We start from the raw sequence: 22,640 nt of genomic DNA, 5'->3' as shown, positions 1-22,640 counted from the left end.
AATTCTATGATGCTTAATATTCAAATAAATTTTGTATAGTCACTCAAAAAATGTCTTAATTTTTCCACTTTTCTCTTTAACCCTTACTATTTTCCTGTGATATTGAATATTTTCTCTAAGTCATTTATGCCATGTTATGTAAGTACCTTTTATGCTTTCCCTAAAAAAGGGGAAGAAAAAAAAAGAAAAGGAAAAAAAGAAAAGAAAATAAAGTAAAAGAAAAGAAAAGAAAAAGAAATAAGAAAGCAAGGAGAAAAAAAGTAAATGGCTTTAGTAGTTACTCAGTACATCAGGTTCACCCTAGTGCGGTGGTCCATACAAAAGCAGACTGCCTGAGGAGTTAGAAAGCCCATTAGAAAGTCGATTATATTATTCCATCAACCCACTGTCTAAACAAGTAAAAGAAAGAAGCAGCTTCAAATGTACATGTTAATACTAATTACACAAACCAAAGTAAATTTTTTCTTTTGCTTTCGCCTTTTGGAACCCCACAGAAGACTGTATAAGCTCTAAAAATGTATTTTTTCAGGCTAATGTGGGTATGAGCAGTGCTTTCAGATGAGAAATTGTAGTTCATCGGGACTAGAAAATCAAATTACCTCTTGGACTTCTATGATAAAAAACCTTAGTCTTGAGATTATAATTCCAAAAATCAGGAGTTAATACCAACATAGCATTTTAATGATATTTAGGAAGAATACACGGACTTCCTTTAATCTTTGTGATAACTGTTTGAAAGCTTATTAAGGCTATATATATGTGCAAAATAATGTATATACAACATAAAGAGTATGCACACGCAAGCTACTATACAGTCTATACCTAAGAAAGCCCACGGTATGTATCTGGGATACTGTGTAAAACACAAGATGCAGGTGCATCAGACATCCCTTATCTCTGCTCTGCCACCAAGATTCACCAGCTCCTCTCCTGCAGATGACAGCAGAATCTACTTCTCCCAAATGTCTCTATCCTACAAAGGGAGGCATCGTAAATTAGTATTACTGAAAGCAATAGAAAGGGTAGATTAGAAAGTTCAAAGGGGCCGAAGCTGTCTACCTTAATGACAGTTAAAATTCAGGAAATTCTTATGTCGTGGACAGTCGTATTTTACCAGAACAAGTCAAAGAACAGGATGAGAGTGCCCAGTGCATCTTCTCAAGAAGCAAGCTAAATGTATTATTTGGCACTGCATTTATAAATGTGAAATTCCATAAAGGAGAAGGCCATACAACAAAGTTGTCTTAATATGTTCCAAGCTTTGGCTGCAACACTAGAAGAACTATATACACATTTCATTCTTCACTAGTTTCAGAACAGAAGCCTATGACAGCAAATACAACTACTAGAAGTGAAATAAATCAAAATGCTGTTTTCCCAATAATTGTTTACACAATTATGTTTTAAGTGCGTATTAAAATGTAATTTAAGATTTGAATACAATAAATCTGCTTAATTCAAATGACAGCATGTACAGGGTCTATGGGATATACCATATATACAGCATACTCAGGGTATAGCTTTTAAAATTTTGTGTTGCAAAACAGCTTCTGAGCTGATTTGGGTATTCATATCTTGTGTTGTGCTCCCAGTACAGGCAAATAGATAAAATGGGAGGCAGACATATTTTAAGTAACAATGCACTGGAGGAATTCCCAGATTTGCCATAGAAGGAATAATAAAACTAGGGATAAGTTTGCCCTTTTTGAGTTCCATGCCAGTGGTACCCAAGCTAGGTAGTTTAAAATATCTCCAGGAAAATTACAGTCTGCAGTACTAAAACACACTTGCAGCTCCGCCAACAATATCGCCATCAACATTTTCTGATTACGCTTGTATTTTTGAAAGCAAAAGATTAATACATCCAACTGATGCGTGACACATTATTCACATTCTTCTGTCTTGCAAAAATATCAGACTAGTTGAGAAACAACTAGAATTTTAATATATGTTAATTTGTGCAATGCATTTTGCATAAATTTGCTTTTATTTTTGTATTATGCAGGCAGCTGGAATAAGTAAAAAAAGATTTGGAATCATCTCAGAATTTAAAAAAAAAATTGAAAGGGAAAGCATTATTCCATATTCATGATTTAAATATTAATTAGTAGAACTATGTATTTTGGCTTTTATGATCTCATAATGAAGTCATAAATATATTTAGAAATGTCTGCATTTTTACTTTCGAAATAGGCTTCATAAACTGACTGGAACACACCTTAAAGAAACAAAACAAACTGGGTTTTTTCACATGGCATTAGGTAATCATATCTTTTTTATTTAGTTGGAAAGCTACTAAAATTATGGCATTTGAGTTTAATAATATTTGTGTTATCTTACTTAGCTGAAAATATGGCTCATAGACCATTTTTTAAAAATTTTTCTTAAACTGTAGTTTATGATGGCCTATCAACATTAAAGCAAGTCGGTGCTCCACATTTAAGAAAGATTAGAACCTGAGATTAATGAAGTTAAAAGCATATAACAGACTAGGGATAGCGATATGTATCAAATGCTAATACATGTGATACGGCCAAGCAGATCCCGGAAAAGGCTAAATTCTCCTCTCCTGAAATCTGGGTTTGTGATCTTGTTTAATTGTCATGCTGCCATCTCTCAGGACCCTGAATTCCACCACCTCATGACTGCTGCAGCCAAGTCTGCTCCTGATGTTAACATCCCTGACCAGTTCTTGTCTGTAAATACAAGGGCCAACAGGATGTCACCCCTTCTTGACCACAACAGAATAAATCATAGAATCATAAAATAGTTTAGGTTGGAAGGGACCTTAAAGATCATCTAGTTCCAACCCCACTGCCATGGGCAGGGACACCTCCCACTAGACCAGGTTGCCCAAAGCCCCATCCAGCCTGGCCTTGAACACCTCCAGGGATGGGGCATCCACTGTATCTCTGAGCAGCCTGTTCCAGTGTCTCATCACCCTCAGAGTAAAGAACTTCTTCCTAATATCTAATGTAAATTTACCCTCTTTCAATTTAAAACCAGTACCCCTCATCCTATCCCTATGCTCCCTGATAAAGAGTCCCTCCCCATCTTTCCTGTAGGCCCCCTTTAGGTACTGGAAGACTGCTATAAGGTCTCGATGCAGCCTTCTCTTCTCCAGGCTGAACAACCCCAACTCTCTCAGCCTCTCCTCTTAGCAGAGGTGCTCCAGCCCTCTGATAATCTTCACTGTCCTCCTCTAGACTCGCTCCAACAGGTCTGTTTCTTATGTCGGGCACTCCAGAGCTGGATGCAGTACTCCAGGTGGGGTCTCACCAGAGCAGAGTAGAGGGGTAGAATCACCTCCCTTCACCTGCTGACCACGCTTCTTTTGATGCGGCCCAGGATGCTGTTGGCTTTCTGGGCTGCAAGCACACATTTCCGGGTCATGTTGAGCTTCTCATCAACCAACACCCCCAAGTCCTTCTCCTCAGGACTACTCTCAATCCATTCTCTGCCCAGCCTGTATTTGTGCTTGGGATTGCCCCAACCCAGGTGCAGAACCTTGCACTTGACCTAATTGAACTTTATGAGGTTTACACAGGCCCGCCTCTCAAACCTGTCAGTGTCCCTCTGGATGGCATCCCTTCTCTCCAGCATGTCAACCGCACCACACAGTTTGCATGCATTCAATCCCACCATCCACGTTGCTGACAAAGATGTTAAACAGCACCGGTCCCAATACTGACCCCTGAGGAATGTCACTCATCACTGCTCTCCTCTTGTACACCAAGCTGTTGACCGTAACTCATTGAGAGCAACCATCCAGCCAATTCCTTATCCACTGAGTGGTCCATCCATTAATCCATGTGTCTCCAATTTAGAGACAAGGATGTCATGCAGGACAGTGTCAAATGCTTTGCACAAGTCCAGGCAGACAACATCAGTTGCTCTTCCCTTATCCACCAATGCTGTAACCCCGTCATAGAAGGCCATCAAATTTATCACAGTTTGCCCTTAGTGAAGCTATGTTGGCTGTCACTGATCACCTCCTTATTTTCTATATATTTTCTATCCATATATTCAGTTATTTTATATACATTAGGAACAAACCTAAATACCCCTTCATGCACAGTTCAACAGTGATAAACAAAAAAATAAAACCTGAAGATTGCCATACATTTTTCCAAGGATTCCCCATGCTATTTTGTTCTCAAGGATGGAGAACCAAATGCCTTCACTGTTTTATTTAGAAGAAAAGAAGCAGTCAGTTGTCCAGTAGTCCAACAGTACTCCTCGTGTTAAAAGGTTACAAACAACTGAACCTCATTTAGAGAAACAAATACTCTTAGCTGTGTGAATCAGCATCTAACTCTCACAGATTTGGTGAAACAATGTAGATTCATAACAAAATATTGTTTTAGCCAAGGGGTATCATCCTGTGTTGACTGGAAAGAACTAAAACATAAATATCTAGATTAACACACAAGAGCAAAAATAGGAAAAAAAAAAAAGATGCAAGATGAACAGAATTTAGAGAATATAAGACAGCAAGGAAACTTTCCATATATTAGTGAAAGAATATCTCTGAGTTAGTGTAGAGAAGAGATCTTCAGCCAGCCTTTAGGGAGGTGACTATGGGGTCATCAGTCAAAGCAGATTGTTGCAACTGCGTGGGAGTTTGATTGATAACTATGAAGTCATCTCCCTAAACGCTAGCCAGAAGCGCTCATTTTTATTCACAGTGTCAGCTGAGCTTTCTTTTTACAACAGTGTGAGAAGTATAATAAATTCAAGAAACAAAGAAAAAACATATTTAATCAAGAGAAGTATACTTTAATACAAATGAAAATTCTAATTAAGAAAAATAAAAATTAAATGCTTAACAACAAAATGATGTTCAAAACTTAGGATATGCTGCCAACTTTTTCTATGAACCAAATACCTCGGGGTTTTTTTACTGGTTTCTGAAACAGCTGATCAAAGACATGCTAAAATTTTCACAATAAGATAGGTAAAATATGTTGGCACATTGTATGAACAATTGAGTCTCGGAAGTCCCATATCAGTGAGCAACCCAAGAACAAAATAGGAGAGAGACAAACATACTTTAGTTTCAGTTCCATCAAAGCTATTCCATTTGGGGTGGTGGATACCAAAGGTAACAGGAAACTAGTTCTACCCAACTGACTCAAGGAAGCCTGAAGAAAAACTGAAATATAACATGTTAGAAAGAATATGCTAACATTCCCACAGGAATAATCAGTACAGAAGATAACTGGAAATGACATGTGAAATGCCATGATCTGTCTTCAGAAAGAAACGAAGAGCTAAAATTTGCCATGATCTTCTAAGCAGAATGTAAAGTCTTATGCTCATGCCTTAAATTTATCTTGAAATACAGTGAAGCTCTTCTGTTTGTAATTTAGAGAGGATGTATGCTATTACCAACAAACTAAATTTGGACATGTTGTTATAAAGCCAGGAGACCAAACCACAAAGAACAACTCATGGTTGTGACTATTGCTACTTTTTTTTTGTGATTATCACTTCTTTTTGAAAAAAAATCCAATCATATACCAGCGTCAAAAACCCCCACCCTCCTGTCACAATGCAAGAGCTTATTTTTTTTACTGGTAAGGTTTCCTAGGAGCCTAAAATTCTGTCACAACTCAGAAAAATCTCAGATTTGCCAATATTGAACATTCCTATTCAGCTCCAACTGCTTGGCAATTCCAGGTTTCAGTCCAGTACATTCATAAACTGAATGAAGGACAGCATCACCCTTCACTACCACCACCAGGACGGAAGAGAAAGTGTCCAGAAGTTAAAGGAGTAATCCAGGGGTCACCAGTATCAGTATAAGTTCATTGTCAAGAGTTCTAATACTATTGATCTGACATTATGGTGAATAGACTTTTTGGAAAGCTGAAGGGAGGCTCGTTCCCAAATTTGTTGCTGTATGAACACAACATCTTTCCTGTCTATCTAGAGATAGCTCACAACTCACTGTGATCAGCTCTATCGTCTGTAAATCAAAAGCACACAAGGTGCTGTAACAAGTAGTAGCAGCATGGGGCTTTTTTTAATACTGAACCTTTATGTTAAACATTTAGTCAACAATTCATTTGAAAGCCAAATACATATCTTATTATATATGTATACATTATATAATTATATAATATTTTATATATCTATATATGTGTGTGTATTAAAAAATAGTAAGTGTATAAAAATATATATTAAAAAAAAACCAACAACAGAACACAATCCTGACAAAAGGCTGAAGCGGATCAGTGCACAGAAATTACAGATTAACTGGTAGTAACCTGTGACAGCTGCAGAAAACGCTCAGTTTCGAGGGGGTTAGGCTAATTAAATAGTTATATCCGATACAGAGAAAGAAGGCAAAAAAAAAAATTTGTGCAGTGCACTTAACTGTCATCATGTATAAAGTAATTCATACCAAACTAATTGACAAGGTAAAAGAACATTTACCTCTAGGCAGTAGGGAGTCGCATAGATTCAAAACGAAAAATAACGGATACCACAGGGAAAACGTGAAATGCAATACACTGGGTACAGAGCACATTTGGAATAATTCCATCAAGTAACTATTTAATACAGCAAGAAACAGTGCATTTTAAAGAGCTGTCTTACTTAACAACAGTGTATTCATACTTAATTTAACCTGTCTTCTCTTGAAAAACAAAATACCACGGTTATTCCTAATTTAAGTTATCTTATGACCCATCATCAGGTCTAATAGTTAACTGAGATTGTAATTATTGTAAATAATAATTGTAAATAATAATAATTGTAAAATTATACTGATGTAGACACCAAAACATTCCTTGCTCAGATAAATGGACACTGCTCTCTCAGCTTTCTTATAGAAAAATCATATTGTATCTCACATTATGCCAACTCTCTGAGAAAGATACTATCTATTCCGATTTAAAATAAATAGCTTACACCCATCTTCTATGTAGAGCTAAGATTTCCTCACATGACTAGTTGCACTCCTGTATAAGCCAGATTTTGGAAAGTGAATCTCTCTTTCTTCTCACCCAACACCCAGCATGCTGATTTATACAACTTGAAGTCTGTTTCACTTGTTTTGAATTCAGTCTAACCAGTCTTCTCTAAGAACAGCAGAGGTCACATGCAAATAGAGTCAGTGCTATAATTGCTAGCAAATACATATGACACAAAGATAGTTAAAACAGGAGTCTTTACATACACCAGGATTCCTGGCACCTCTCACAATTGTTGTGTTCACCACTGACAGTCTAATTTGAATGATATTTCAGGCTGAAGATTTAAATGAGAAGAGCTTCATCATCAATATTAAAATAATGCAATTCAGAGCTAGGTTCCAAGTCCACTGAATCACAGAAATTTGTACAAAGAGTTTCAGTTCAGTATTACAGTTTGAGGAACCCACAACAATTTACTGTTGTTCAGACAACTATTCTATCAGGCTCCCCACCCGGGAAGGGGAATCGGGGAAAACCAAGGAAACCCGAAGGTTGACATATAAACAGATTTAAAAGAATAAGACTAAATAATTAACAATAATAATACTAAAGAACCAATATCAATCCCAATACCAACATAAAATATACAAGGATTATACTCAGCCAATTACACCAGTAGGAATTTGTGCACTCCCAGCAGCGGACAGCAAATGTCGGACGCTGTGAGCACTATGGCTTTGGGAGGCCTCTGGGGGCCAGCACCAGGGCAAGAAGTTCCCTGGATCACAGCCACCACAGAAGAGAAAAAAACACTCTTCAGCAAACTTTCTAATTTATATTGAATGTGATGTTCATAGTATGAAATAACCCTGTTGGCCAGCTTGGGTCAAGTGCCCGGGTCTCGCTCATCCTCATCGCTCAACCTGGCTAGCTCGAAAACACTGAGACCTTGAAACTTGCATACCACAGCTGGCTATAAACTAAGTATTTTCACAAATTCAGACACTCGGGTCTTCTAAAAATGCAGTTTTCCCTAGCATTAGGAGAGACCTTACTGCAAGGCAAAATTACTGAAAGAGAAATTAATCCTGTGTCCCTCAAACCAGGACACAGAGTTACATTAGTAAACTGTAAAGATTTTGGAAAACCATAAAAATTTTCAGAATTCTTGTGTTAGTGTTTTATCGTTAAAGATCTACATCCTAGTTCATATCATAGCATACAAATAAGCCTGGAAGTTCAAGTATTTTCTAGAAATTTTAGACATTGAAGATTAATTTACTTCCAAACTTTTAAAGTGATCCATCTGTGCTAACAGAGCAATTCATATGTTAGCACATAAGGTAATGCCCACAGAGCCATCATGATAGCTGAAAAACAAATTATGTCTGTGGTAACTCTACGGAAAGATAAGAGAAACAGCAAAAAATGAAGACAGAGTTTGGAAATTTAGCACGGTCTTTGAATCAGATAACTTCTCTTGTGTGCTGGCTACAAAATGGATAGTTGGAAAAAAACTTATGAAGGGAAATCATTCAGTACCTCTACTCAAGGTTATTTTAGGCAACCAACTTGGTAAAGGTTGGAATTGTCTGCCTGGGAACAGTTCTCTTTTGACAACCAAATAAACTTAGGCTCCTGACTTTCATTTCTCAAGTAGCACCTAAGCTAGATAACTGAAAGAAACTATGTAAATACTTGCCACGCTGTTCAAAGCCCACAGGCTGCGTGCACAATCTGACTTGATATTAACTTATCTAGAGTTAAGCGACGTTGACAGGATTGCTTTATATCTGCTTAAAATTTAATTGTTATAAATGTAAATATAGTAAGTTTCAAATAAAAAGTAATGCCATGTAATTAAATTAATATTTTACATAAGCAACGGTAGATAAATTTTCAGTATTAAATTTCTGAGGAACTAGAGTGTCATTGGAAGGGTTCCTTAATCTTCACATTCTGGTGAATGACCGTTCATATATTTTGAAAAGATATTAACAAACTGCTTCAGCTTATTTTTTCTGCAGTAGAACTGGCAGCACTAGGCACCCTCATAATATAGAGGCCCCTCTATTATTCAAAACACATGTATCTCTTTATGCAATGCACAGTTATTAATTATCCACAGTTATTAATTTTACCTGTGTTTTATCGGATGTGCAACCAGTCACAGACACAAATATGAAAGAACAGGTGTTGTAAAGTCTTTACACTACCAAAATCCATTAAATACTGTATTTGAGAGAGATTACAGTTATCCAAGGAATGCCTTTTAAACTTTTTTTTGGTGAGACTTAATACAAGGAGTTATACAAACAAACGTGGACTTATGACTTTTTATCTTTTTATGTGAGCACGATGATATTATCATTTCTCTTTTTCTCTTGATTTCTTAGCAAACTGTTCAAAGCAAAGATTCAGAACCTGGAGTTCTGCTTTCTGTGAAATCTCAGAGAGCGGGTCTCATCAGAGACCTTTTTGCTGTATTTTCAGTTCAGTACTGCAGCGGAGACAGAAGAGTTTCATGCAATTACGTAACTGCCTGGCAGCACGTCGTTTCAGGCAGTTATAATCTGGTCTACTGCTTGTCATTTTCTAATACTCCGGGTTTTTTCTAGTTTACAGTATCCTTGATGTTACAGGGTTTTTTGCCTTCTACATCCCGGTAGGAGAGAAAGCGGGCTTCGCACCACAACTGCCAGGTTCATCTGAAGAACAAAATGTACCTTCCTCTTCGTACCATCTTTTCCATTTACTTCTGCCTCAGCAGACAAAGCATTACACTCTCCCCTTACACAGAGAAAGTGGGTTTTGCTAATAGCTCATACGATACTTGGAGGCTGAAACTGAACAGACTACTTGAGCATAAACCCAATTTAAGATTAGGGGAGTGCTGTTTCAATAAAATGAGCTAATCAACTCCATTCAGTTTGGTTTAGCAGACTTCCAGATTTAACCATATGATGGCAGCCAGCCAGCAGTGGGAAACAGCAATGGACTTCATTGTTTGCAGGGCCATAAAGAAACAGGCCTCTACGTTACGTATTTAAAATATTAACTAGTTTCAGAGCTTTAAAAAATACAAGCTTTTAAAGAAGATTTCATCTACCTGCTCTTCTTTTCCCTTACAGGTTTCCTGAGCAAAATATCCTCTCTTCATGACAGAATTTTGAGAATGAAACCGCATCATGCTAGATACCTATTACAAAAAAAAAAGTGTCATACCTAATTCTTCAGTATAAACCTAAGCTAAAAAATACAATGGACAAGGTCTCCAAAACATATCCCACTCCTGACATTTACTGTTAACACAAGCCATAGATTTTCTGGACAATTATTTATAATTTCTCTGATAACTCATTAATCTATACTACAACAAAAATTGTTAAAACATACACTGACATAACTAGTTTGGTGCAAGAATCAAAAGGCATTGGTGTATATGCTTTTGAAGATTTATTATTCTAGAATTCTTGTTTAGATCTACAGAGCTGACAATAAAACAATAGGTCATATTCTGCTATGAGCCTCAAGAGAGTACCAGCATTTATCAACTCCTGTATTTTCTTGCTACATGAAGAAAGGAATTATTTTCCATAGATTCTACTATAAAGATACTGCTGGCTGCCTATAACAACTCTTTATTGGCTCTTTCCTAGCTTTGTAATACAGCAGTGATGCCTCGGAGGTGAGTAGCCAAAATTCAGTATGAGACCTCCGTTAGCATAGCTAGTAGTACGCACTCCACTCACTCTGCAAACAAAACTAAAATAATATAATATTCTTTCCTACTGCATTTTATTTCTCTCTCCAGTAAATTAATCTCCTTACAAGGAGAAAAAACAATAAAATTTATAAATCTGAAAATTTTATAAAAGCCCAGAGAAAAGTAAATATGAAAACAAAACAAACAAAAAATGCAAACCCCTCAAAACTCTAAGTTCTTAGCTAAGTTCTATCCCAAAGGAAGAAATTACTTTAAATCTATTTTCTTAAGATAAAAATTATTTATAAAATTGCTTTTTTGATAAAACTATTAGCGTTCTGCCAGGGAGAACTTGAATTTATGAAAGGTAATTTTAAAAAGGATATAAGGATAACTTAAAGGGATAAGATGATAATTTTGAAAAGGCAGTAAGTCATTTTAGACTGCCACACAGACTAGGACATTAGTCATAAAAGAAACGGTTTAGTATTGAAAGTGATTTCGTTAGCAGTTCGCCTTCAGCTAAAATACAATTAATGGAAGCAGCATTGTACAAGAGCAGCTAAATAGCTTGCAATCTATAAGCTATAGGAATATCAGAATAGGCCAAAAACTGTATACTAGTGATATCAATTTCTGATATAAAGTGAATAGGGATATAAGTTTGCCGCTCAATTGAATAGAATGCAACTGTGATAATTCACTGCCACTATACTAAATACTTCCAATAACTAAAATATCCCTTTTAGCTGGCTGGGTAAAATTCCAGACACAGCCCAATACATTTTGCTCACAGCAAAAAATAAAAAACTTCATGTTTTGATCCCATTCTATCTTTAGCTAGAATTTGAGGGATTTAATTAAATGCAAATTTCATTAAAATGTCAGTATCTGGACTTCACATAAAAATTCTTTAACACCTTTTTTTTTTAAAAACAATATTTACTCTTTATGTCTGTGTGTGTGCGCACACATGCTTTATTACTGTCTTTTAATTTTGCCCTTCACTTTACCAGGATTTATGATGGAGGTCCCTGAACATTTTCTCGTCTTAGTTCTATTTTTGAATTGATAATTTCACTCAACCAGAAATATTAGCGTGTATGGCAATAAAAAAAAAAACAAAAAAAAAACCCAAACAAACAAAAAAAACAAACGCAAAAACCAAAACAACAATTAGCTAAAAGAATTTAGGATTACTATCCTTAGTTTAGAAAGCTGTACGCAAGTTTTAAAGACCTACTGAAATCTATCTTAGCAAGGAATAAAGTATCTCCACTGATCCATTGTCTAAGTTTAAACTAGAGGCAATGGAAAACAATTGCATGGATTAATCTAGTTATCTACATTCAATAGCTATAGTTATATAGTGTGGATTAAACTATACTACCTTTTTTCATCTACTTCTCAATATACATTTTATAGCAGAAATGCAAATGCTTTCATGCTTTTAACTGGATTCAAAGTAATGATTTACCACCACCAATAATAAATGCATGCATCTTATACACTAGTCAACCTGACTAATCTCAAATTACAAAATAGTATATTTTTAAATGTGGCAATTGATAGCCACTTCATTACTGGCCTATCTGCTTAATAATCTTATCTATCCTCTTTAGTGCTCCTAGCCCATTTTCCATTTATCCCAAGGTCACTTATATAGTGGTCATATCTCTAACAATACATCATACAGACTCCTTTTTACCCTCTCATTTGCTCCCAGAGAACGTCAGCCTACTCAGGCAACACCACGACTCATTTCTTGAGCTATTATTGCAAAACTTTCTAGTGTATATACAAAGAAGAAAGAAGGAAACCAAAAGCTCTTATGCTGAACATCAGACTCCAGCAATGTTCATGAGAAAGCTGTTCTCCTTCCACTTAACAGAAGGGAAATAAAGAGAATTAGCTCTCCCGATTTAAATTGATTTTGTTAAAATTTTCTGTCACAACATGAAATGGCAAATTTTCATTCGAAATTAATTTAAAATCTTTACAGAATAAACAACATTTCTTTAAAAACAAAAAAGAGGGAAATTTTACACTGTATTCTGACTTCTTCAGAAGTTCAACTCATCTTGCCCAAAACTGTTATAAACACCCCTGTTTTGCAATTAATATTTGCAAGTAATAAGTTACTACTAAAGACAGTGTAAGAGTGAATGACACTTGCAATTTTTATCTCTACATATGGAACACAATTTCTGAAGATGAGGAAGCAGACGTTTTGCATAAATACATGCCCAATTTTGATGTGGATGCATAAGTATTAGTATGACTATATATAAACTGTATTACTAGTCAGCAACTTTCATGAAGGGTTATCCCTTGAACGTTTAGGTCTGCTGAAAATAACAAAAGCACTCAAAAGTCCCAATAAAAATTCAGTAAAACCTTTTGTAACAAGGAGTGCTAGGCAACCAAAATAAAGGGGTTGCTATATCTCTCTCAGAGTATAGTTTATTCTGTACTCAATTTTTATTACCATAGTTTCAGTGTATTCCAATCCATCTGTCACAAAAGAACAGACTTCAACGCCAGCATCAACAGAAATTATATCAATAAGATACAGTGTACCAAAGTTCATTGCAATGTTAGACTGTTTAAAGAAACCTCAGGTATTTTATGTTAAAACCACGTTAGTACATGCAAAACACCTTAGCAATAATCCAGAAATCTGAATGTGTACAGCAACACAACACATTTGTCAAAATTTGGAATCAACAAATCCGTGTCTGACTGATGAGCTGATTCACTATGCTGTTAGTCTTGCCTGGTAAGCGCAAAAAGCTCAAGAGGTTGCAAAAGCAAATGTACAACCCAGGACATCACCACTATGCAAAGTCACACAAATAGCAATGCCCCGTTTTTCAGTTGAGTAATACATCATCATTAAGTTGTTCTTAACAACTTGCAGAATTTTGTTCAGAATATAAGGTGGAATCGATGTGAAGACTAAACAAGTACCTTTTATCTCCAGTATATTTGCACAATGCATATAACCCTTTCCCTGCAATACCAATGACCCCAGACAAAAGCACTGGGATGTTCTTCCCTGGATGCATCCAATGCCACAGTCCCCGAAGATGCAGCAGGATGATGTTTCCTTTAGAGATCTCCCGAGTTGGTTCATCATGTCAGTCTTCAAGACAGACATAAACATGTGGTCTATACTTGGCCTAAAGCTTTGGAGGTCTCATTCCAAGCCTTTTATAAATAATACTTCTAAAGAAGAATTTAAATTCAACATGTCTGTTAGACAGAAACTCCAGATTAATTTCTACCCCAAGACCATTTAGTTATCTCATGAAAAACAAGCTGCTATTGGAAAGAAGAGTCTTTAAGTGGGGAAAAAGGCAGGCATTTTTGCTGTTCACCAAAGTTCCTTAAAATGCTGAGCAGTAGGCAAGTGAGCAGAACACACTTCTGAAGACCTTAAAACCCCTCCTACTTTTGCAGAGAAGCATACACTTGGAGCTGTAGAGAGCTGTGCAAGCCTAGTACTAAAGTCATTGAGAATACTTCCTAGACGTATTTATGGTACCTGAAAACTGTTCCAGCAGTTCGTCCTTCTACAGAGATAGATCAGAAATATTGCTACAAATATTGCTGCAGTTCCTTCTCACTCAAGACTTTTTTTTGTTAAATAAATAGTAATCTCCATCAAACTGAAATCCCTGTTTCTACTCCCAAACAGATACTATAGCAGAGGAGCTATCTTCTGCAGTGCAGTACAAAACCAAAAAACTCCCGCTTCCATTGTCACCAAAGGAAGTGCAGCCTTTGTGTCCTTGAAGAAAAACCTTGGGAAAAAAAAAAAGTATGGACTACAGCAACTTACACCTCCTCATCTGAAAAGTCTCAGTTGCCAGTTTGCATGTTGAAAATATTGGAGGGACATTTGTAACACCTACCAGACACAATTCTTTCTTGACATATCCAGTTACGAACAAGCTATCATGGGCAAAAGTATGAATTTGTAATATTAATTGCTGAAATACACACTATTATTTTTCTATTAAGTGTTAAAAGAAAGATGTGATTCTTCCTGCAAGAACCTAATCAAGACTTATAAGAAAGAAAATAAGTATCTGGAAATTGCCCAGCTAAAACTATCTGACACCCATTTAGTAAAAAAGATAGGACTAATAGTTCATGGAGGTTGATCTCTTCTGTCCTACAAGATGCAGTTTATAAGCTTCTGTAAAAATAAGCATTTGTATACTTTTGCAGGAAGTTTTGTAGTAGAAAATGGTAATACAAAACTGTCCCATAAGTTCCCTCACATTCTTCTGACTAAAAAGATAATTTGAAATTAAGGTTACTCATATCTAAACATTGTCTATGAGTTTTCATCCTGTTAAATAGTGAATATGCACAATTACCTGATAATTGCTAGTCATCTTAAATCAAACTGAAATAAAATATAACAAGCGAAAGAGTTGCAGAGTGAATGAGGAGCAAATGTTAAAAAAAAAAATAACTACATACTTAATTTTTTTAACACGCTGTAAGCAGTGGGGAAGAAAAGGTAAAATAATGTGACAGATAAATCTCTAACTGCAAAATTCCAATAAAACTAATGCATGCCAAACGCTTGATATTTAATAAGCTAGCTACTCAGTTCTGTGTGATAATAAGTTGCTTCGCACAAATCCAATAAAAATGTAATATACTAGCTGATACAGACTTAAACACTTGTCTTTTTTACAGCTGTGAAAAGATTAAATCATAACACAGATCCAGACATTTTCTACAGAGGAATACAACTGCTTCCCATTTTGTTGGACATGTTTATTTCTTTTCCATTTTGACAATGAGTTTAATCAATCTGATGATTTAAACGCTCAAAACTCCACTTGTGTTTTTTAGTAATAAACATCTTTTCACTTGTCCAAACAAGCAAACGAGCTCTGATTGGACAAGCAATAAATCTTACTTATTCTTCTGCTACCGTATCTGACATACCACTGGGATGTATATGGACTGGTCTGTTTAAGTACTGTAGTTAAATGACAGCCGTTGTCACAGACATACTGCTACAAATGCCTACTGAATCGCTCTGCATTTTTAACTGATCTGTGTGTTTTTAAAATCACATTCCATAAGATACTGTAAGTATATACTCCAACATGTCTGATGCATTAATATGGATATTTAAGAAACAAATATTTATAGCAGCTCATGCCCCAGTAAAGACTTAAAATCTAAATGCAGCACAGCAATCAAGCAGAGCAAAGAGTGGCCTTCATGAAATAAAGGGCATTTCCCCCTGCTTTTTTGAGATTGAAAGCAAAAGAAGCGATAAGCTGATTAGATGAGTTTTTACAGGGGATTAATTTCTTTAAAATGAAATTCCTTTATCAACCTACTGTCTCAAAACAGTTCCCAAAGCATGCTAGAATACACAGATCTCAGATTCTGCTTCACCCTAGCTGTTCCAAAGTCACGTCTTTCAAGTTTTAATGTCTTTGCATAGGAACTTGCATAGCATTTGCATAAGAAACAGGTCTGGAATTTCTGTCCTTGAAAATCTCAGACGGCTTCATTGCTACTTTGCTGCCTTTCAGGTTGCTACATTTCAGCAGTCCCACATGTTCACCTTCTGTGACTAAAGTCAAAGTTTACCAAAATTTACAGATAGTACAGTCTTCCATGCACTTGGGGTAAGAAATAACCACAGTAACTTGAACATCATTCTATAGCAAACAAGTGCTGTCACTTACCGTCCAAATGGTGGCAACTAAACATAAATTTAAAGTATTTTATATCCCTTCAAATAAGCACCACCCTCTAAACAGAAGTATTATTATAATACCTAAATTTATTAAAAAAAAAAAAAAAAAGTACAATGTGGATATTTTAACTCTGAGGTTTTGATTTGCATACCTCTGCCATAAATTTACTTATTCCAAAATTACATTTACTACAGCCAACAACATATGACATTGCTTCAAGCATCATAGTTCTTTTTTCCAACTGCAGAAAGACAAGAAAATATGCAGTCATGTTCCAATACGCATCCTGTCTCCTGAAATGATCGCTCTAAAGAACAAACCAGGCCTCTAGTCACTCTCGCAGCCCAGTAAATCTCATCACCACTGGCACATCCGCATTTTTAATCTCAATCTGTCAGTACAGTGGAACACACACACCAGCATACTTACAGCAATATTCTGATAAATCCGACATTGCTATTACATTGTAAGCAGCCTTACATAAACAACATGCTTTGGTATCTATAGATAATAGGCTGGCTTTCCAGGTACCCTGCCCGGGCAGCAAATACCGCAGAGAGAAAGGGAACAGTCTCTTGGGGCACTCTGCATCACAAGTGACTCGCTTGAAGGCAAGTGGAATGCCAAATGTGCTTTTTGTAAATGCATAATACCACACCGTATCAGGAAACTAGGATATATAAAAAGTGCAGGTGAAGTCTTCAATATGCTGTCAAATGTATTCTCTCAGTAAGTTTTGACATATTCAGGAAAACTGTTCAATATTGTAGAAATTCTTGGAAATACAAGTACAAGGGGATGCAACAACTTTATTACTACACCATCGGAAAAAATTCTCAAAGTTAGGAACCTCTGTTTATAAATTAATTCTGCAAAAACAAACAAAATCAATTGTACTTTAAATTATAATGAGAAGTATCTCAACTGATTATATTTTTATTTTTGCTGTTTTCTGTGACAAGCGTTTTTGGCTTTCACATGCATAAATTGCAGAAAAATTATAGGAAAGCACTGACTCCATTCAACATTTCATCAAGAGAGAAAAGAGGAGTGATCTAATTGCTTGCTGTTATACCAGTAACGCACAATATAAAAGTAAGAGAACCTTCTGTTTTTTTGAAAGTGTTCAATTACTGTCAAAACTAATGATCCAGTCTTGCAAGCGGTTATACTAAACATAAATCCTACACTTGGATGAATTTTGTTGAAGGCATTGACGCTGCATGAATTGCAAGATTCTCATTAATCGATTAACTAGCAGCCATTACAATGATCTGCTGCAAAAAGCCACTCTTAAATTACTCAAGAAAGAAAACAATCCCCATATGTTAATATAACAGCTTCTGAAACCTAATCCTGCAAAGCACAAAAAACTGAATGCAATGAAAATCAATTACATATGTAATGATATAGCTACACAACTCTTTCTACATTAAAATGTTGCAACAGTTATGCTTTTACATAGCTATTACACATTAGCTGTAATGCCTCAGCTAGATCACATTTCAAGAACAATCAAACGTAGAGCAACTGTGCAAGACACTTCATGATTGCTTTGTGGTCTGTAACGCAGACCTTACGGTAAACCATAGGGCTGACAGCTCAGAGAAAGAAGGAGTATTCTGACCTACACCACCCCTGAGCTTCTAAGCTGTGCTCAATAACCAAAGCTTTCATTTAAATTAAAACAAAACAAAACAAAACAGAGGGAGAAGAGTAGGGTCTAAACTTCATAAACGACGTGTCTTTTTAGCCTCTGAACAAAATGCATCAGTAGTTTTCAGAGACCAGAACCAATGCTATTCATTTCAACCATGTGTTGATCCTCTTTTATAATGACAGGACTTGTTAATCAATAGTATTAACTATTCCATAACTAAATAACACAGAAGAAGAACTGTATTATATGACTGGAAGTAACAAAAGAATCACAGAATACTTTAGGTTAGAAGGAGAGCTCTGGAGGTCACCCAGTGCAACCCCTCCACAAAGCAGAGCTCACTTCAAAGTTACGTCAGGTAGCTCAGGAACCCGTCTCATCAAGAATTTAAAAGGAAAAAGAGCTTGGAAGCACAGCACCTTGTAGTGGCTTTGCACAGAAACCAAAACACTTCAGAGCTCACTTGTTCATACTCAGAACATCTACCTTATTAGCTGAGTGCAGTACGTTAAGTTTCCTATATACACAGAACATATTTTTCAAATATGAATCTTGGAATAAATGGCATTTCTCCATTAATCCAGTACAGTCTGGTCTACTTTAGCCCAAACTAAATTATGTTCAACTGTATTACCTTGATACAAAACAAGAGGCAGAACTATTAAACTTATGAAAACACATTAATCATACACTTTTATACATCTAACCTTTTCACCAAGGACAAATATCTACTTTCATGATTTTAATAAACACTTCAAGGTAACACACAGGTTCTCAGCACTCTGAATCATGGGTTCATCATTTTTTCCCCCAAAAATAGTATTCGCTGAAACCTTTCAACACAGAAGGAGCTAAAAGCAATTATCGGAAGCAGAAGATCTTCCCACTTCAAGATCTTCCAGTCTTAATGATTTCACAGTACTTTCCAAACTCTGCAAGTTTTCTTTTTTTAAACTGTGTTTCAAATCTCTTTAGAAATTACAACCTGTTGAACTACAAATGTATGCATTGCTGTTTAGAAGCTGGTCTCAGGCAACTAAATACCAACAAAACCAGAAAAATTGGGTAAGTACATTTATCCCATTCATCTCAATTGGATGATAACTGTGAAAACTAAAATGTGAGAATTCAAATTCCTGCCTTTATTAGCCATATCAATGACAACCACACAAGAAACCATCTACTTAAAAGTACTTACAGTGATGGGATATTATATCAATAAGGACTGCAAAGTGCATCAAAAACAAAGTAGGCAATCATTACTATGTGCAAACGGCAGCATTTTGGAGACTCTCTGCTTACTTAAACCCCATGTAACAGCAATGTTCTTGGCCACTAAAAGCTGAAATTAACTGTTATTTGGGTCCTGGTCATGCTTTCTGGACCCAAATGTTTTATTTTTTGTTGAAATGACAGTTGTCCTACAGAATTCTGATCTTGTTGCAGATCAGAAAAAAACCCTCATCTTTCCAAAGCATTAGTTGGACATACAGTGAGTCCCTCAAAACACCTGCTAATTTGAACAGGTGGTCTCTAGTTTTCTTTAAAGAGCAGAACAGGCATAAGCAGTGTCAAACTAGAAATATCAGACACTCATATTCTTTCTGTTCCCATTGTACATTCTGAATGTGACACTGTCAAAAGCAGTCTTGTAATATGAGATGTCTTAAAAAAAAGTGCACAGAAGCTGTGCAATACAATTGGTTTTGGGAGGGAGGTTTTGTCAAGTATAGTAAGCAGGACAATTTTTCCTCAGCTGATGGAATATTGAAAAAAAAAAAAAGGCAAATCAAAGCATCACTGTCCAACTAAAAACCACTGGATATATGTAGATATGTAGTTGTGTCTTGACAAAGTATGTTTCTAGTATTTAATGAGAATTCAAACATAAGCTCAGAAATATACAACTCTGTACATGGATTACACTTCATAGAGTATCAAAATTTATGTCCATACAATAAGGAAAACTTTATTTTCATGATACTGCACATGCATCTAAAATACTCATTCTTTTCTGAAGGATCTGAGCAGTAAAGGGTCTATTTAAACAGCCTTTTGGAATTGGTAATACCTTTGAAAGCAGAATAAACTCTTATGCACATCCACCATAATTCATTAAATGCTAATGCTTTAATGCATTATAAGGGGGGGGAGAAGAATGCTACTAGGGTACACACAGCAGCCAAAAGCTCTCACTGGGAAAAGTGGATGGTTTTCTGTAAACAAGGCTCCAGAATGATTACATGACAATTATGTGATTTTGCTACTGAGTGTCAAAACTCTGACTTCAGCAGATGTTTCCACAGTACTACCGCACCATGAGTCACCTGGGACTATTCTGGTTTCACATCATCAAGAAAACACTTCATTCATTCACGCTGAATTAGGTGAATAGGGAGGGCAGCAGTTAGCTGTGCTCAGAGGAGTGTCATTACTATGCAACATCCTTTATAAAGATATTCTCGGTTCAGATTTCTGTCATAAAGTAGTAGAAACAACATTAATTTTCTGTTTTACAGATGTAAACGTCTATATATTGGACAGATTTTTTAAAAGGCTACCTTGAACTCTGTAACCACATTTTTTTTGTGTTATTTTGTGAGGCGCAGTAAAATTATTATTTCTGTAGGACAACAATATCAATTAAACCCACTTCTTAAATGGTATTTGAAAGAAAGAGACAAAAAAAAAAAAGGTCAGACCAGGCACAAGACCTATGCTTTTGTAGCCATCTTGCACCAGCACGCTTGAGATTTTTTGGCTGGAGTACAAGCAGCTAAACTTGATTTTAAGTGAAATTTTCCAGATGATATAAAAAAAAGAAAAGAAAAATATTAGTTTGATCTATGTGTCAGAGTTATGGCACTCTTGTACTGGGATTTGGTGAGTGTAAAGAAAGCTACACCTGCCTTCTATAAGGCATCAGAATCGGTGAGCGAGGGTCCCAGCTCTGGAAAGATCAAGGTGCTGGATCTACGATTTTGCAGCACTGTTGCACTAAGATATTCCCAGTGCATTTCTTTACTGAAAGGAAGTGCTTTGCTTTTGGTGCAGTGCAATAGAAAAACTTACCTTCCCTCTTATTATTGTAACATTTCGAAGCTTTGCTAGAAAAATAATAATAATCAACAGTATCTAGAAACCCAGCTTTCACCCAGACTGCTGGTAACAAATCTGAGCTGCATTAAAACGACAGGTACGAGCTGAGCTGTAAGAAGCAAGGAGGGGGTATTCTGCCAGCCCTACATTCTCCTCCCTTCCCTTGAAACCCCACCCCACCCCACCACCAGAAAAGTCAGCCCCCTTACCTGATAATATCATCGTTGTGCCCGAGGAAGAATTTCTGGCTGTGCTCTCTGGTGTTATAAACCACGCCGACTCCAGCCACGAAGTAAACCACCTCTTTGCCTGCCGTGTAGTACAGGTTGTTGCGGCACTGGTGACCCCTGTACCCGTAAACCCACTCCAGACGGAGCTGGCATCTAGGAGCTGTCCGATCCGCCATGATAACCAATCCCCTCTCCCCACAAGCACACACAAAACCGAGCGCTGCCCCTCCTCCCCTTAACTCCTTCCCCCTTCAGGGTTTTCCCCTTTAAAACGTTAGCGAATGCTGCCCAGCTGCCGAAGCTTCAGGTGGCACTTTCGAGCGACGATCTTAAATGGAAAACGCATTCGCGGATCAGGTCTGCTGCCGCCGCCGCTCTTACCGCTGCGCTGCCACCATAATCTGCTGCTGCTGCTGCCCAGGACGAGCAGCTGCCGCTTCCCCGCCGCTGCGCGACCCAGGCAACTTCTTGGGGGAGAAGGGAGATCACAAAAATACACCTACATAAGCAGCAGACAGGGCTTTTTCTTTCCAAAGGCAAAGTAACTCCCGTGCGTCACCACCACCACCACCTGCCAAAGGCTCCCTGCAGCATATCCCGTATTGCACCTTCTTGGCTTTCTGCAAAAAGCTTCCTGGGTGCTCTTCTTTTTAAGATATCTATCTGTGGGTCAAAACTGAAAGAGAGAGAGAAAAAAAACTGGTTTTGAATTGCAGAATGCATGTGTGTTTAAAATGCAAAGGGACTACTTGGGGGGGGGCGGCACTGTTTGGATCTGTGCTGTGGCAGTTGAGTGGTCTAGGGTCTTCTAAGCCTTTTCAGCAGGATCCAATACTCTGACTCTTCATATGAGATACTATGGAAAGCCAGGATTCGTATACAACATCCAGCATAAATATGCTAATATTACCCCATCTTTCCTTATCCACCAGCAACCCAAAACTTCCTCCTTTTGGAGTCTACAGCAACTATGTAATTAAAATAATTTTATGTTCTCATTTTTCAGCCGCTAACCACTCCATTAAGGGGGGACGACAATGACTTGTGGTTTTGTTTTATTTAATATCATTCCTTGGAGTGATATTCCCAAGGAACACGTTTCCCTGTTTCTGTTCTACTTTTTTTTAAGGCAAGATTTATATTGTCGTTATCAGCTGAGTGTGGTTGCTGCATGTTGTCTGCGATAAGACATCCACCACTTCATAGTATCACTGAACAAGAGACCAAACCCAACCCTCCAGAAACTCGGCCACAACCGCAGGGAAAGAGAATGCCAAAATC

The 22,640-nt window shown here is 36.8% G+C and overlaps 1 protein-coding gene across 2 annotated transcripts in view; it reads right to left on the bottom strand.

Moving 5' to 3' along the window:
* The window catches only part of EML6 (EMAP like 6), a gene marked incomplete at both ends in the record, with an annotated part of 116,015 nt that extends 94,480 nt beyond the window's left edge, over positions 1-21,535 (bottom strand). For both annotated transcript variants that reach the window (XM_082480602.1, XM_082480603.1), the window contains one exon: positions 21,339-21,535. In XM_082480602.1, coding sequence (XP_082336728.1) covers positions 21,339-21,535 — 197 coding nt within the window. The remainder of the gene's footprint in view (positions 1-21,338) is intronic.
* Positions 21,536-22,640: the final 1,105 nt, after the last annotated feature.

The sequence above is a fragment of the Vanellus vanellus genome, assembly GCF_965231255.1.
Source record: "Vanellus vanellus genome assembly, chromosome: 3".
Lineage (NCBI taxonomy): Eukaryota > Metazoa > Chordata > Aves > Charadriiformes > Charadriidae > Vanellus > Vanellus vanellus.
Note: the sequence above shows the minus strand (reverse complement) of the source record. Positions and strands in the feature narration are given on the sequence as shown.